Source organism: Otolemur garnettii, unplaced genomic scaffold (genome assembly GCF_000181295.1).
Source record: "Otolemur garnettii isolate 467f Iridium unplaced genomic scaffold, OtoGar3 scaffold00060, whole genome shotgun sequence".
Lineage (NCBI taxonomy): Eukaryota > Metazoa > Chordata > Mammalia > Primates > Galagidae > Otolemur > Otolemur garnettii.
Window position 1 is genome coordinate 1,862,786 of NW_003852455.1, and position 18,109 is coordinate 1,880,894.

An 18,109-nucleotide genomic window follows, 5' to 3' on the forward strand; every position below is an offset into this window, starting at 1 on the left:
AACCCACCACCTTAGGTGTATGTGGCTGGCGCCTTAGCCGCTTGAGCCACAGGCGCCGAGCCTCAAGGTTGTTTCTTAGTAAAGCAAGACTAAAGCAAATAACAGTAAGAAAACCTATGATAAATAAGCAGAAATCCCTATTCAGTAATTACTATGTGCCAGTAACAAGTTGTGCTAAAATCTTTATGTGCATTGTCTGACTCTCTTTGTAGTAACTTTATATGGTTTGGTACCATTGTTATGGACTGTATGGGAGAAGAAATTGAAGTTTGTTGAATTCCAGGTCACTCAGGCTCACTTAGCTAAGTATAGCAGCAGGATTTGAATGTTAGCACAATAAGGATTCTGTGTTTTTAACTATAATGTTTTACTATTAACCTGTCTCTCTGTTTTTGTGGAAACTTTTGATTTAATTATTTTTGAATTATTTACTATGTCAAACAAATAATGTCACCTATGTGGCACAAAATTTAAAGGCAAAAAGTGTGCACTCAGTGAAAATTCGTTGTTTTCTAATCTCGTTCCTAGAGGAGTGCACTGCCTAGTCTCTTATGTGTCTTTCCAGAAATTTTCTAAATATATAAAATGACTCTCCCCATTTGAACAAAAACATTAGCCTTGTTCTCCATTTTGATTTTTCTTTTAATATTTTTAATGTGTTATTTGTTACTGATTTTAAAGATGTCTCATTTTTAAATGGCTAAACTGCATTATATTGTATGGATGATCATAATTATTTATCTAGTTGTTTACTGATGGACACTTAGATATCAATGTTTTACTGTGACTCCCATGAATAACTTTACATGTGTCATGTGGCTCATATGAAAATCTGTCTATATGATACACATTTAAAAGTGAGATTGCTAAGTAGAAGGTATGAGTATTTAAATTTTGATAGATCTTGCTAAATTGCCTTACATATAAATTGTAGCAATTTACACGCCCCAAAATAGATGAGAGTGCCTGTTTCCCCATACCTGCCCTCTCTAAAACAGCATGTTGTCAAACCTTTTGATCTTTCCTGTTCTGAAATAAATACTAATTTCCATTTCTTTTATTGTGAATGAGACTAAAGATCTTTTCATGGATTTAACACATTTTTATTTTCTTTTTTGGAATCATTTGTATATGTCACCCATTTCAAAATGATTTGTTTGCTCTTTCTTATGGTAAGGAAATTAGTCCCTTGTGATTTGTTGTTAATATTTGCCCCCTCCCCTTTTATTTGGCTGGGGCTGGGTTTGAACCCACCACCTCCGGCATATGGGACTGGTACCCTACCCTTTTGAGCCAAAGGTGCCACCCGATTTTCCCATATTTTTATCTTTAATTATACTTATTGTTTTTATCCTCACAGAAATGTTTTATTTAGCTGAATTTATCAGTTTCTTTCTTCTGTGGCTTTCATGGTTTGCGTTCCTCTCAGGCTTTTCCCACTTTGAGATTATTAAAAGGAAAATCCTCAGTCAGACTGGGTGCAGTGGCTCATGCTAGCACTTTGGAAGATGGAGGCAGGAGAATTGGCTTGAGCCTAGGAGTTTGAGGTTGTAGTGAACTATAATGATGCCACTGCACTCTTGTCCAGGCAACAAAGCAAAACCCTGTCAAAAAAAAAAATCTTCACCAAAAAATCTTTCAGCAGGCATGATGGCTCATGCTTATAATCTCAGCATTTTTTTGCCAGCCCAGGCTGAGGATTACTTAAGGTCAGGAGTTCAAGTCCAGCATGGGCAACATAGTGAGAGACTCTGTCTCTACAAAAAATAAGAAAAATTAGCCAAGCATGGTGGTATGAGCCTGTAGTCCCAGCTATTATAAGGCTGAGGTAGGAGGATCGCTTGATCCTAGGAGTTTGAGGTTGCAGTGAGCCATGATCATGCTGCTGTACTCCAGCCTGGACTCCTTAAAAAACAAAACAAAACTCCTCTGAGCTTGGCGCCTATAGCTCAGTGAGTAGGACATACACTGAAGCTGGCGGGTTTGAGCCCGCCCGGGCCTGCTAAACAGCAATGACAACTGCAACCAAAAAATCTCTGGGTGCCTGTGTCCCAGCTACTCGGGAATCTGAAGCAGGAGAATCACTTGAGCCCAAGAGTTTAGGTTGCTGTGAGCTATGACGCCATGACACTCTATCCAGGACAACATAGTGAGACTCTGTCTCAAAAAAAAAAATCCTCTGGTTTTCTCTTAGTTTTCTAATTTCATTTTTATGTTTAAATTTTTATTCCATCTGAAATTAATTTTGAGGTTTTAGAATCCACTTTAGTTTCTCTTTCCTGTCTCTTCAGATGCCTTTCCAGTGTCTCTGATTTCAGTTATTGGATACTTTTCCCACCCCCACTTGCTGGAATATTTCTTTAATCAAATACTGTATATTTGTATCTGGCTTTTGAGTCTGTATTCTGCTCCATTGATCAGTTTGTCTATTCACATTCACTACCAGAGTTCTAATTACTACATCTTACTAATAAATTTTAATACCATCTAGGGCTAATGTTCCCTCATTATTCTCCTCACAAAAAATAATTTTTTTTCTTCTTGCATGGTGGCTACGCCATATGAACTTTATAATCAGTTTTTCTGGTAAGACATTATGTTTTATTTTGTAAATAGCAAACTATTTAAAAGACTTGTCTCTGCCAGCATTTTCATAGTGTGTTTTGTGGAACATTGGTCCTGTGAGAATGCTTCCTCCAAATAGCATTCCACTATCAAATGTTTTTGAGAAATGTTGCATATTATACCTCCTCTCTTTGACATACATTAATTTATCAAAAGCTCTGAAAAGTTTAGCAGTATCTTGTATTGTCTTTGCAGTAATCCTTTGTTTTGTCCCCATAGTCCTGGTTAGGTCTTCCCTTGTTCACGCACGTTGTAGCAGTTGTGTTTGTGTGCTATAGAATTTATCTACTTGTTCACTCGTTAGAATTAGAGCTCCCTGAGAGCAGAAATTATGTTTTTAATTTCTGTTCTTCTAGGCTTTAGGGCAACAGTTTTAAATTATACTCTTGAGATCCTTTAGGAGTTTTCTTACATTTTTCTTGGCTCTTTTTCTTCTTCTTAGTGTTCCCCTTCCCATACCCCTCAGTACTCTTCTCTCCTTCAGAGCAGTTTCGCTTTCATCTGTGTTTTAATATTTGACATTCACCCAAGATTTTATCTAAAAAAAATGTTCTATGTCTGAAAAAAAGAAGAAGGAAGGACGGAAAGGGGAAAAAAAGGGAGAGAAGGAGGGGAGAGAAAAAAGAAAGAAAGAAAAAGTGAGAAGCTCAGTACTACAACCTAGACAATGCCTAGAACATTTGAGAAGTTGTTTTTTTTTTTTTTTTTTTTGAGTAAGCAATTGATTAATCAATTTAGTTATCTGCTTTTGATAGACTGATATCAAAATGATCAGCATGACTAACTTACTGTACTGGTTTACTCTATATCTTTCTGCTAATATTTTGCAGTTTAAATAAAATTTAAATCTCTTTTTATCATATTGCTTGCTTACCCTTTTCTTTCTTCTAGGAGGTGCTTGTTTTTATGGACTTGATTTTTGGGATTGAATTTAACTTGATGAAAGGATTTTTTTTCAGTGTTACTATCAGACAGCCTCTAGATCCTGAAAGGTCAACTTTCTTAGTACAACTCTCCTATGAATTTACTTTACAAGCCAAAGGAAAAAAGAATTTTCAATTGGTCCATTTTGGGTTTATTGATGAAACATTATTTATCTTAACTACTTTAACTCCTGGGGTTATTCCCAACACTTGCTGAATTAAGTTATTTGTAAAATTATTTTCAACTTTATGTAATTTTGTTTTGTTTTTCAGCTTGTGAAGCTTTGTATTGCCATGATCGATACTGGAAAAGCCTTTTGTGTTGCAAATAAACAGTTCATGAATGGGATTCGAGATCTGGCTCAGTATTCTAGTAATGATGCTGTAGTTGAGGTTAGTATTACTAAAATTGCAGTTAAAATGAAAAAAATACAACATGACATTAAAGAATTGTTCATTTATTTACCTTACATGATAGTTACAGTGCTTAAAATTAGAAGTATAAAATCTGTCATGCCTTGGTGCTATCTTGAATAACATTTTCTAAGATTGGTAGTAATTCGGCTTGGTGCCTGTGGCTCAAGCGGCTAAGGTGCCAGCCACATACACCTAAGATGGCGGGTTCGAATCCCCAGCCGGGGCCGCCAAGCAACAATGATGGCTGCAACCAAAAAATGGTGGGGCGTTGTGGCGGGTGCCTGTAGTCCCAGCTACTTGGGAGGCTGAGGCAGGAGACTTGCTTGAGCCCAGGAGTTGGAGGTTGCTGTGAGCTATAATGCCATGGCACTCTACCCAGGGGGATAGCTTAAGGCTCTGTCTCAAAAAAAAAAAAAAAAAAAGATTGGTAGTAATTCTTAGTTGCTTTGTATTGTACATATCTAGCACCCCTCTCCTAATCCAGCTTCTTATTGTTTTGCCCAGTTTACTAAGTTTACTTGCTGGTAGGTGAGCTGAAGCATTTGGCAGAGGTCCTTAGCAGGAAAACCAGGATCAGACCTACTGGTAGCTGCTCTTAGGGGCAAGCAGTGAGCATTAACCTAAGAACAAAATCTAACTGTATGAATAGGGGTGGGAGGGTGCTGCATACGTTCCAAGCAGACAGTCATGCTGGATTAGTTTAGATCCCTTGCTATACTGTGTGGTGTAGGGGTATTTTTTCCCTAAGGAATAAGTTATTTCCTAGAGAAGTGGACATGGTTTGAAGATTATTTGGTCTGTAGATGCCTAAATGGGCATAGTCTTGATATACTCAGACAGTTTTACCTTTAGGTTTATTGATGCCATTCCTATTAGCATGATACTCTTGATGGGAAAGTACTAATTCTTTGACTTTTCTAGACTTGTATGTTTCTACATGTAGACTTGCTCTCTCTGCAAAGCATCTCCAGAAAGAAGAGACATTGCCCTGGGGAATAAATGTAACTGTTTACATTGTAACTTGATCTTTTTGTCAGAAATGCTGAAGTAACATTTTTGTGGCCTATTTTAGTTGCTCATAAATGACTTGGTTTCTTTTGGTTTCTTTCTCATAGACTAGTTTGACCAAGTTTTCCGACAGTCTTCAAGAAATGATAAATTTCCACACAGTAAGTGTCAGTAAGTAGGTGTTACTATGACCATGTTAATATTTTAGTACTTTTCTCAGGTGGTAGTATTTTATGAAATGACTAAAGTTGAATTCAATGCCTTTGATTGGTTAACAACTTTTCAGTTTTATGGTTCTAAATGTACACTGAGTGTATATGTAAGAAAGAGATTGTGTGTATGAGACAGAGGAAGGGAAAGTGTATTTTATTTCTCATTCTGATATAGTGAACTTAGTATCAAAGAGGTATGCACTCTTAAAGTTAATTTTTCCTTTATAAGTTTTTAAGAAGTTAACCGTGTTTCCCTGAAAATAAGACACTGTCTTATATTTATTTTTTCTCAAGAAGACACACTAGGGCTTATTTTCAGGGGATGATGTTTCTTTTTCTTTCTTTCTTTTTTTTTTTTTTTTGGCTGGGGGCTGGGTTTGAATCTACCACCTCTGGCATTTGGGGCCGACACCCTACTCCTTTCAGCCACAGGCACTGCCTGGATGTCTTATTTTTATTAAGTATACAACAATCTACATTTATTCAAATACAGTTAAGTCATCTTCTTCTGGAACCTGATAGGGGGAGCCGACCTTGTTGGTGGGGCAGGCCCTAGTGATGCGTGAACTCCTTTCCCATAGCCGTTTGCACGTGTGCAATAGGATGCCTGCAACCGTGGTTAACACATGCACACCTGCACAAGTGCCAGTGCCAACAGCTCAGAGAAAGGAGCTGTGGCAGGTAAAAGGTATTCTAGTCTTCCTTACTGCTCCACACCAAAATGCATGGCGCCCATCACTAGGTCTTATTATCGGGATAGGGCTTATATTTAACAAATGCATAGAAATCCTGCTAGGGCTTATTTTTTGGGTAGATTTTTGGGGAAACACGGTATTTACAAATTAAGTAGCAAAAGTCATTTTAAATTCAGTTTCTTATTAAGATACTTACAATAGATCCTCTTTATCCAACCAGTTGCCTATGGTAAAGACTGCTATAATCTAGGAGCTATTTGTAAGTGTGTTTATCAGAACTTCTCAGGAACATTAAGAGAAGAAAAAAAAATGTAAGTGTGTTTACTATTTGAGTGCATATATTCTTCAAGAAAGAGGGATATATATTCCTTTTGGAATGTTAGAAGATTTCTTTATAAATTTTATAAAAGACTACTTGAAATATGGTAGTTTATAAGCCATATGCTGCTGCTTTTTTTTTTTTTTTTAAATACAGATGGAGTCTTACTCTGTTGCCCAGGCTAGAGTGCAATATCCTAATCATAGTTCTCTATGATGTATTAGAACTGCTGGGCTCAAGTTATCTTTCCACTTCAGCCTTATGAGTAGCTGGGTCTATAGGGCTACATGGCTAATTTTTCTTACTTTTTTTGTAGACAGGATGTTGCTATGTTGCTCAGGTTTGTCTTGAAGTCTTTTCTCAAATACTCTTCCTGCTTTGGCTTCCCAAAGTGCTAGAATTACAGCCATGAGCCACATACCCAGCCTATATGCTTCTTATATTTCTTAATATTATTTTAAAATACTAATTGAGGCTTGGCCCCCATAGCTCAGTGGTTAGGGCGCTGGTGGGTTCAAATCTAGCCGGGCCTGCTAAACAACAATGACAACTATAACAACAACAACAAAAATAGCTGGGTGTTGTGGTAGGCACTTGTAGTCCCAGCTACTTGGGACGCGAGACAAGAGAATTGCTTAAGCCCAAGAGTTTGAGGTTGCTGTGAGCTGTGAGTCCACAGCATTCTACTAAGGGCGACGTGGTGAGACTGTCTCAAAAAAAAAAAAGTATTGGCTTGGCGCCTGTGGCTCAAGCAGCTAAGGCGCCAGCCATATACACCTAAGGTGGTGGGTTTGAATCCCCAGCCCGGGCCCGCCAAACAACAATGATGGCTGCAACCAAAAAATGGTCAGGTGTTGTGGCGGGCGCCTGTAGTCCCAGCTACTTGGGAGGCTGAGGCAGGAGACTCGCTTGAGCCCAGGAGTTGGAGGTTGCTGTGAGCGTGATGCCATGGCACTCTACCCAGGGGGACAGCTTGAGGCTCCATCTCAAAAAAAAAAAAAAGTACTAATTGATATGACTGTCATGTAATTATTTATTCAGTGCTTCAGAATTTATTAGCATCTGTTTTAGAACAAGAGTATCAATATTTATTTTCTTTATAAAATCTGTTTATTTTTGTTTCCTAGTTAATTTGATTTTCTTAAAGCTTTTTTCTTGTCAACTTATTAAAGATAAAATTATAACAATATTTATTTTACTGTACATCAAAATTTTAGCTGTATCAATACTGACATATATAACTATCTGCTTGACTGCTCATTTTTAGTTATTTTGGATATATATCTAGGAATTGCTGGGTTATATGGTAATTCTGTGTTTAACTTTTTGAGAAACGGCCAAACTGTTTTCCACAGAGGCTGTATTTTTACAATCCTATCAGCAATGTGTGAGTGTTCTAGTTTCTTCATCTCATTGTCAACACTTGTTATTTTCCTTTTTTCTTTAAATTATAGCCATCCTCATAGGTGTGAAGTGGTATTTTGATTTGTATTTCCTTAATGACTAAGAGAAGTTGAGTATCTTGTATATGCTTCCTGGCTTTTTGTGTATCTTCTGTTATTTTTACTTTGTTGTCTATAGAACTCCTTTGTACTTTTTTTAAAATGGGTTGTTTTTTGTTGAGTTAAATAATAGTTGTAGAATTCTTTATGTATTACAGATATTTAAACCCATATTAATATGCGTGACGCAAATATTTTCTCCCATATTGTAGGTTTCCTTTCACACTTTCTTGAAAATGTTCTTTGATGTACAAAAGTTTAAAATTTTGAAGAAGTCTGAAGTCCAGTTTATCTAGTTTTTCTTTTCATGCTTGTGGTTTTGATGTCTTGCCTAAGAAAAACCATTGCCAAATCCAGGGTCATGAACATTTACCCCTATGTTTTCTTCTAAGAGTTTAATGATTTTAGCTCTAAAGTTTTATACCTATTTGACTACTTGGTATTTTTCTTTTTTGTTTTCTATTGACTTTACATGCCAGCATTTGGTATATTTGATTTCTTCTTTTTCTTTCTTTCTTTTTTTTTTTATTGAGACGGAGCCTCAAGCTATCCCCCTGGGTAGAGTGCCATGGCATCACAGCTCATAGCAACCTCCAACTCCTGGGCTCAAGCGAGTCTCCTGCCTCAGCCTCCCAAGTAGCTGGGACCACAGGCGCCCGCCACAATGCCCGGCCATTTTTTAGTTGCAGCCATCATTGTTGTTTGGCGGGCCTGGGCTGGGGATTCGAACCCGCCACCTTAGGTGTATGTGGCTGGCGCCTTAGCCTCTTGAGCCACAGGCGCCAAGCCGATATATTTGATTTCTAATTAAATCAAATGGCCTTTTGGATTATCTTATTAAACATCTAATATAGTAAAAATATTTTTTTGTCATAAGTTATTGATTTTAAATTAACACAATAGTTTAAATGTTTTCTTTGAAATACTCCTCTCATCTTTGTTTAAACTAATAAATCTTATACTATTGTTTTACATGAGAATATTTTGTTCTTTGTTATAGTTTATATATGAAAAGGCAAACTTTTGGCAAATAAATTGTTTAACTGTATGTCAGAAGCTCTTTTGGTCAAGAAATATTTCCTCAAAGTATCTTCTAAATCACTCTTAGAGTAAGTTAGACCTTCAAAAATCAGATTTGTTTGAAGTGAAGTATATATTGATCTTTTTAATGTTAGTGCTCCTAATGTGCCCCAATATTCCCCCAAACTGTGGAGATTCCAGTAGTGTGTGTCTTGCCCTTTCTAAAACAGAAAGCAATCAGTGTTTCTTGACTTAAACATTGTGAAAAGAACTTAGGATGTAGATGGAAGTAACTTAGATTGAGTTCAGGCCTCACGTGTATTAGCAATATAATTTTAGTCAATTTTCTTAATTGTTTTTCCGTTTACACTTCTATGAAAAGAGCATAATAGAATTTGTCATCCCCAAATCTGAAGGTGTTATGAGGAATAAAGTATGTGGAAGTAGATTCTGGAGAGCGATTCTTCCCTGATACTATTGTTTGGCATTTATTCAGGAAAACAGAAACTGCATGGGATATCGGTGACAGAAAGGTTTTAATATAGGAAATTGGTCGCAAAAGTGTGGGAAGGGTTAGAGCTATAAAAAATCTAAGGTGTCATGCTCCCCAGAGATTGATAAGCTGGGAAGTAGCTATTGCCCTTAGGAATGAAGGAAGAAAATTGAAAGTGATATTACCCAGAACCTCTAAGTACTCTGCTGTTGAGGATGTTGTTATTGTTACCTGGCCAGGGAGCCAGTGCTTAGCTTCCTGTTGCTGCTGCATGAGCTGAGGAACCCACAGTCCCCATTGACACTATTGGATTGGCCACTGATGATGTTGAAAATTGGAGAGGTCACGGTTGCTCACTGAGGCTGTGTCAGAACAGAAGGAGAAAATAAAAGTGGCTTCTCCTTTTCTCCTACCTCTTAATTTCATATCATCTTCTGCTGTCAGAACCTAACCTCTCAGCTTACAAAGGTGTCTGAGAAATAAAGTAGTTTGCAGGCTTCTAGCCTTGGGCAGTAAAGAGGAGGAGATTATAGAAGGGTGAGTGTGGAGATGAGAGCCATCAGGCAAGCAAACTTCGCGTCTGCCATGAAGGCTATCATTTTGAAAATATTTTTTGGCAGGGAAATTATTATGCAACTTAATTTTTATCCTTAAAACTTTTTCTTTGTATGATAATTCTCTTTTCAATGTGCTCCATGTCCAACACATTAGCAAAATATAGCCTAAATGTGACTATCAGTAATTTCTCTGCTACCTCCAAATCTAAACTATTGTTACCTCTGGTTGAGGCTTCTTTGTAGCCTCCCAACTTGTACCTCTGCCTCTCTTCTTTGCCTTCTACAATGAGTTCTAAAGGTAACAGCCAGAATGAACTTTTTTTTTTTTTGAGACAGAGCCTCAAGCTGTCCCCCTGGGCAGAGTGCCGTGGCATTACAGCTCACAGCAACCTCCAACTCCTGGGCTCAAGCGAGTCTCCTGCCTCCGCCTCCCAAGTAGCTGGGACTATAGGGGTTCTTTGAATATACTGAAGTAATTCTCATTTCAGGGTTTGTGCTTATTTCTGTTCTGTGTGAATATTCTTCCTTCCTATCTATCTGTGTGGCTAGTTTCCTCACAATATTCCTTCTTCCTCATTTTCAGTAGGTTACTACCTGTCAGACCTTCTTTATCCACCTTATCATCATTTTTTGTCAATTTACCCTGCCTTTACATACAAACACCTATATACATATACATATATACAGAAATTACACACACACCACACACACAGAGAATATTTTACTGTATAATGTGCTCCTGTGTATAATGTTTTTGGCCTAAACTTTCAGGAAAAAGAAAATCTTTCATTTTAATTTTTTAATTCAATTATTTGTTTGTATTTAAATACTTTTTTTTGTATTATAAAGGAATTTTAGCATTTTTTTTAACATTATGGTATAAGAAATTTTATGCAACAAATAATTGCAAATCATAAAAACATTTATATAGATACATAATTAGTACTACCTATGTATAATGCACATCTTTATTTTCCCTCATAAATTTGGGCAGAAAGTATGCATTAAATGTGTCAAAATATAACATGTATATACACATATACATGTACACATATACGGTCTCAAATATATTCTCAAATATATGTACTTATTGTCTAGTCTTCTAAGTTTCATGACTGCAGGTGCTTTGTTCTGTTCATTTCAGCACCTAGAATAGTACTTTTTCTTTTTTGTCACCCCAGTAGAGTGCTATAGCATCATAGCTCACAGCAACCTCAGATTGTTGGGATCAAGCTATTCTCTTAACTCAGCCTCCAAGTAGCTGGGATTACAGTTGCCCACCACAACACCTGTCTATTTTTAGAGGCAGGATCTCACTCTAGCTCAGGCTGGTCTCAAACTCATGAGCTCAGGCAAATCTACCTGCCTAGGCCACCCAGTGCTGGGATTACAGGCATGAACCACCATGCTTGGCTAGAATAGTACTTGGTAGAAGGGAAATTTCTCATGAAAGGGTTAATGAGACTGAGGTTATGAACTTAAGAACAGACTTAAATATTTGCTTTGTCACTGAGTCTGGAGTTCACTGGCTATTCTCAGGTGCAGTCACAGTGCACTGTGATCTCAAACTCCTGGGCTCAGCTGATCCTACCCCTCCAAATCTGGCTTTTTTTAAAGTTTTTATAGAGATGAGGTTTTGCTAAGTTGTCCAGGCCTTGATCTCCTTGGCTCAAGCAATCCCAGAGTGCTGAGAAAATAGGCATGAGCCACCATGCCTGGCCTTAGATGACTATTAATTATAAATAATTATGAAATTGTAAAGTATTATTATAAGATTTAAATGTGACCCCAAATCATCTGTTAAAATATGGGAAAAGCCTAATTACATAAAATGCTTTGTTTAGTAGCATTTTGTACAATGGGATTTTAATTACATAGTATTCCAGTATAAAGGAGACCTAAAAAAAAAAATGCTTTCTCAAAGGTAACAAATAGTGGACCTGCTTTACATTCTGTAGCAGAGATCATAGCACTTTGGTTTTGGTGTGTCAGTTTTTGTAAGGATAAAATTTGGATATTCCAGAGATGTCATATAAGAATAACTTTGTGGGCGCATGTTTTAATTAGGAAAAAACAGAAGACAGCATTTTAGAAAGAATGAAGTTGTGGTATTTTATTAGTAGAATGAAACAAGATTTTCTTTTTGTTTTGAAGATTGATTTTTCTGCTGGTTCATCTAACTCTGTTTCAAAGTCTGAATGAAGTACATCTATAAATTATGAAGTTATTTGGAATTCTTCTCATAACAAGCCATGTGACATTTATTATCTACAGCAGTTGTTGCTATTATACATCAGCATTAAGTATATAGTATCAAAATATAGTACTAAGGAATAAAATTGTATTCTTATCTCTAATCTTAGCAATTATTTAACCCAAAGGACTATATAACATTAATGTACTTGTATTCAGAACATGCCATGTTTAAATCCCTAAGTTTTCCCAAATGAGTTACCTCTAAGTTCTATGGTAGTTCTGGAGTTTTCATTTGGTATGCTTTGATATATTGGAGTAAAGAATTTCTGTAATGGATTGAGTGGAATCTGTGTAACTATTTTAGGCTATCTTCCAAAGCCTGAATTAGAATTAAGGAAATAGGTTGCTCTATTGTTTGAGCATTTTTTTAAATGTTAAGGCAGATTTGTGTAGTGTTTGTAGAGCTACCGTTTTCTTCATTTACTTTCCTAACCACTAAATGTTATCTTTTGTTTTTTAGATCCTGTTTGACCAAACTCAGAGATCAATTAAGGCACAGCTTCAGAACTTTGTTAAAGAGTAAGTCAGTTACAGAGGAAAAAAGGAAATAAAAGCAACCAATTAATGATCACATCTGGGAATTGGTAACTTTTGGAAGAAATCATGGACCATGAATTACTGAAATTACTAAAAAACTGAAATTTTTATTTGTTTGCTTTATGAAGTGTAAATTGCATTTCTTCCTGAATTACTCTATAAGGGAAGCAGACTTCATGTCTTTCAGTGAATCATTTATACCATGACTATGTGTTCAGGATACATATTGAGGGTTGTTACAGTTTTTAAAACATTTTTAATGTAATAAATAATCTGATTGGCTGTTCACAAAGTTAACCCCCAAAGTGATACTATTAGTTATTGTAGTTGGTACTAAGTTTTCCATTGTTATAATGGCATTTTCTTTAAAGAGAAGATAATGATATACCTGAGAATGAGTCGTGGAAGCACATACCTTTTTCTGTTACATATTAGTCTTTTGAATCTTTTGTGTCACATGTATCACATTTTGTATGTGAAATAAAGCAGAACTAGAAATAAAACAAATCTGGCCTTACTGAGTTAGGAAAATTTGCCTTCATCACATTAGTAATTCACTTTTTCTCTTTTAATTCCTGACTGAGGATATATAAAATTGCAGATATAGTTGATTGTAATACAGTATTCAGGATACATGATAGAAGTTATAAGCTGTAAATAGTATCAGATCTCCTTAACACAGTACACTGTTTTAGTAGTTTAGAATTTGCCGTGTTGGAGGTGATGTCTTGTAGATTATTTCTTAATAGACTAGCCCTCAGAATGTCCTCATAGAATCTATACATAAACTTTTATGGCTTCCTTCAAGAGTTTGAAGTCTTTCTTATACATACTTTAGTATGTTTTTTTTTTAAAAATCATTTATTTTCAAGTTACTTTGCTTAGTTTCCTTGTAAAAAATAAAAGTAAAAGGATATAGTATGGCTTACCTAAGATCATTAATGAATCAAGAGTTTTAGATTTTCAAACAATTGAAAAAGTTACTGGTACCCTTTGCTGGTACAATAATTCTTTTAGAAATTTGTGTATTTGTGTGTGTGTGTGTGTATGCATGTGTGCATGTAGATTTATTTTATTCATGCCTTTTCACTTAGTAATTCTTTCCAACAAGAAATTCATGTTGTTTCTTAAAATGTGGTCTATAGACCACCCATAGGAGTAAAATCAAGGGTGTGCCTATAAAAATCTCTTAGATGTCTAGGATTTATCCCAAAGACTGATGAAGTGTAATCTCTGAGGAAGGGCATTGGAATTTGTATTTTAAACAAGTACCCTATAGTGATTCATGGGTATACTGCTGTTTACAAATCATTTGGTTAAATCATAGTCTATATCCCTGAATTTTTTAGAAAAAAAAATAACTTTGCCTTTTATTTTTTTGTAATGTTATTTTTACCTCAAGTTATATAGATTTAAATAAAGAAATGTTAGCTGACTATCAGGGTATATATAAAATTGAGAAACAGTGTATGTTTTAGTTGGAATAACTGGTAGATATCACAGCCAGGTGAAACAAATAAATGGAGGAACACAAGAATTAAATTTTAAATGTTATTTTGTTGAAGTTTTTGATTTAGGTTTTATGAAAGTTTTGATGTTTTTATTTTTTAGAGATCTTAGAAAATTCAAAGATGCCAAGAAGCAATTTGAAAAAGTCAGTGAAGAAAAAGAAAATGCATTAGTAAAAAATGCCCAAGTACAAAGAAACAAGCAGCATGAAGTTGAAGAAGCCACAAACATTCTAACAGCAACAAGAAAATGTTTCAGACATATAGCCCTGGACTATGTACTTCAGGTATATATTTTATTACAGTATATGTTTTCACGCAGTGCTTATTTGGCTGGGTGTAGTTGTTTGTGCTTGTAGTCCTAGCGCTTTGGGAGGCTGAGGCAGGAGGATTGCTTGGGCCCAGGAGTCTGAGGTTGCTGTGAGCTGTGATGATGCCACTGTACTCTAGCCTGGGCAGTAGAGTGAGACCCTGTCTCAATAAAACAAAACAAAACAGAAAAGAAAACCAATGCGTATTACTTTTGAATGACTGCATGAAGGAAAAAATACTTTTCTTTGAGTTTAAAATTAAGATACAATTTTTTGTAGAAATGTTCTTCTGTCTGTATATCTGTGTATCCACACGTGTGTGGATATGCATACCTTTGGTTCTGAGGTCTTCCTCTTTTCACTTAACATTATGATTTCTCCTCACCTTTTTTTTTTTTTTTTTTGTGAGACAGTCTCACTTTGTTGCCCTGGGTAGAGTGCCATGGCATCATAGCTCACAGCAACCTTAAACTCTTGGGATCAAGTGGTCCTTTTGCCTCAGTTTTTTATTTTTAGTGGAGACAGGATCTCACTCATGTTCACACTGGTCTAGAACTTGTGAGTTCAAGCAATCTACCCACCTTGGCTTCCCAGAGTGTTAGCATTACAGGTATGACCCACTGTGCCTGGCCCTTTCCCCACTTTTAAATGTTTCAACAAATGCTAAGTTTTATTCTGTGGAGTTGTTATATCAATTTGATATTTCATTATCAGGCAGTTCATGTTTTTACTGGCAATCAGGAAAATATAATTTCCAGTTATAATAGGTAATAATAATGATGTGTTGATGTATAAACCTTTGGCCACATTTCTGATTATTTCTTTAGAGTACAGTCTTAGAGGTATTAAGGCTCACCATACTGCCAAATGAAAATTATTTCTGGAAATAGTGTCGTCATATTTTTGCCTTAGGTGGTGCTTTTAAAAATTGGAGATCTGTATTTGTCAAGTTGTTTGGTGATTTTCTGGTCTAATATGTAGTATAATTAAAATGAGTTTGAATATGATAGGTCTCTAGAGGAATTCAAGACACATGGAAAATGAAGGTGTAATACATTATTTTATTTGTGCATTATTTATTTTCCTATACATCATGGAGTTTAAAGCCTAAAAATGTTAAATCTTAGGGAATTAGCTTGTCTAAATCTCCTTTTACAAAACAGCAGTGGTTGTCCTCAGAGATTATTGAAGTCACCATGCTCATGGGGTATTTCTTAAAAAATACATCATCACCATACACCAATTAATTATTTAAAACTACTTAGGTAACTTTGCAAAACAGTAGAAAACTAACATTGAGATTTTTTCCTATTAAGTTACTGTTTAGTAAGTGGGAAGTTAGATACTTAAAAATGAAGTAGACTCCATTTATGGATGAAAGGCTTCTATACTGGCTCGGCGCCTATAGCTCAACCGGCTAAGGCGCCAGCCACGTACACGTAAGGTGGCGGGTTTGAATCCCCAGCCCGGACCCACCAAACAACAATGACGGCTGCAACCAAAAAATAGCCAGGCGTTGTGGCGGGCGCCTGTGGTCCCAGCTACTTGGGAGGCTGAGGCAAGAGACTCGCTTGAGCCCAGGAGTTGGAAGTTGCTGTGAGCTGTAATGCCACGGCACTCTACCCAGGGGGACAGCTTGAGGCTCTGTCTCAAAAAAAAAAAAAAAAAAGAAAGGCTTCTATACTAGAATGAGTAGTCTGTATTTCTCAGATCCTCTTACCTACCTCACATTCGTACCACTTCCTGCTGCAGTGTGAATATTCAACCTTCCTAACCCATCCACTAAAATGACTCCTACAAAGATTTTAATCAATAGATATCTTTTAGTTTAAACCAGCTTGACTAAAGACAGTCCCTGGGTTACAGATGACCTGGTGTTCTATGCTTGTGAACAGGCTCCCAAGGATCTCCATAGAATAATTTATAATTAAATTAAAATTCGGGAACTAGTTTCTTCCTCATGGCATGAATGGTTTTTGCAGCATCTTTCCACTAGCAGCCAGTCTTATTTATACAGTTGCTTCTGCGCAGCATCGCTTTTGTCATGACTTTCTTTTTAATTTGATTTGTGAGTCTGTGTTTACCCTTCTGACCATGCCTCCAAAGCAAAAGTTCAATGCAAGTCCATGTAAAGCCTGCCGTGACAAGAAACATGATTAGTATAGAAACGAAAGTAGAAATCACTAAATGCTTGGAGAAAGGCCAGATACCTTTATTTCTTGGGAAAGCATTTGGCTTCAGTTGCTCGACTATTGGAGCAATTATAAAGGATGAAGAGAGAATAATGGAATGTGTGAAAGGCAGTGCTCTGGTGAAGGCATCAGCTGTCACTAAGCAGAGTAGTGGATTAATTATTGAAATGAAAGATTATTATTGATTTGGTTAGAAGAGCGAAATAATTGTAACATTCCTGTTAGCCTAGGGAATTCAGAGAAACAGCACAATAGTTTCTGTAACTTATTATTATGATACAGGGGTATTATTGTTATAGTATTATGCTGTATTATTACATCTGAGTCTTTATCGTAGTGTTGTAATATTATTATTATTATCATATATGTGCTGTTTGTCAGGTGTCTGAGTTACATGTAAATCCTACCTAAAGAAGTTCTCAGACATGTATCTCATTGGTAACACGGGGACCACCTGTATTCTCTTTCACTGAAATGGTAGACCACACACTCCTTCCTGAAATATACTTTTGTCTTGATTTATCTGAAACTGCTTGTAGGTTTCTTCTTAATTTCTGTTTCTTTTCAATTTCTGCCTTGGGGTTCTCTCCTTTGTCTGCCTTATCAAGTCTCCTTTTTATAGTTTCATCTTTGGTTTTATTCTCTTCTTGCATTATTATTTTCAGACAGTCTCATCATGTCCTATGCTTGAATAGCTACCTGTACCTAGATGGGAAAGTTTATTTTTCACAGAGGTACCTCATTGTGTCCAAAACTAAAATCTCTCATATTCTAAAACGGCTTCTCTTTCTCTTTTGCCCTTATCTCCCCGAATGGTGTCACTCTCTTATTCTCATGGAAGTTCAAAATGAGAAAATTATATCAGGTATTCTCCTCATTCTAAGTTATTCTCCTCATTCTAGTCACCAAAATGTCTTGAAAATTCTTCTTCTATCCCTGTAAAATCTGTTCTTTTTTGATCTTTGCTGTAGCCCTAACCTAGTCTTATTGTTTCTTGTTTGGAGTATTACGATATTGTCATAAAATTGGTTTTCCTTAAATTGCTTTCACCTGCCCTGTCACCAGTTCGTTCCCTTTTTTGTGGTCAGGGTTATTCAGAGTACTGCAGGCAGAAGAAATCAATCTTGCCTTTCCTTTTCTGTGTTGGCCATAATATTTTCCTTGATATTGAATTTATACCACTTATCATACTTATTGTAAATATTTATTTATATTTCTTTTCTATTCCTAGATTGTATTTCTAGCCTTTAGTATAGTCCAGTGGTTGGAAAGAAGATAGGTAATGCATTATTTTGAGACAGTGAATGGCTTAATGTTATGCATTTTATATGGGGGGTTAGGTAAAATAGTAATCGTTTTCAAACTTATACCTTATAGACAGATTATCTATTTTCTTGGTATCCAACCAACAGTTCAAGGTTAGGGTTCCCACCTCCATAAATAACTTTTTTTTTTTTTAATTTTTTTTTTTTTTGAGACAGGAGCCTCAAGCTGTCCCCCTGGGTAGAGTGCCATGGCATCACGCTCACAGCAA

At 36.1% G+C, this 18,109-nt stretch overlaps 1 protein-coding gene across 2 annotated transcripts in view; it reads left to right on the plus strand.

Moving 5' to 3' along the window:
* The window catches only part of ACAP2 (ArfGAP with coiled-coil, ankyrin repeat and PH domains 2), a 149,762-nt gene that overhangs the window by 80,584 nt on the left and 51,069 nt on the right, over window positions 1-18,109 (plus strand). For both annotated transcript variants that reach the window (XM_023514852.1, XM_003792686.2), the window contains exons 3-6: window positions 3,822-3,941; window positions 5,081-5,134; window positions 12,488-12,546; window positions 14,176-14,359. In XM_023514852.1, coding sequence (XP_023370620.1) covers window positions 3,822-3,941; window positions 5,081-5,134; window positions 12,488-12,546; window positions 14,176-14,359 — 417 coding nt within the window. The remainder of the gene's footprint in view (window positions 1-3,821; window positions 3,942-5,080; window positions 5,135-12,487; window positions 12,547-14,175; window positions 14,360-18,109) is intronic.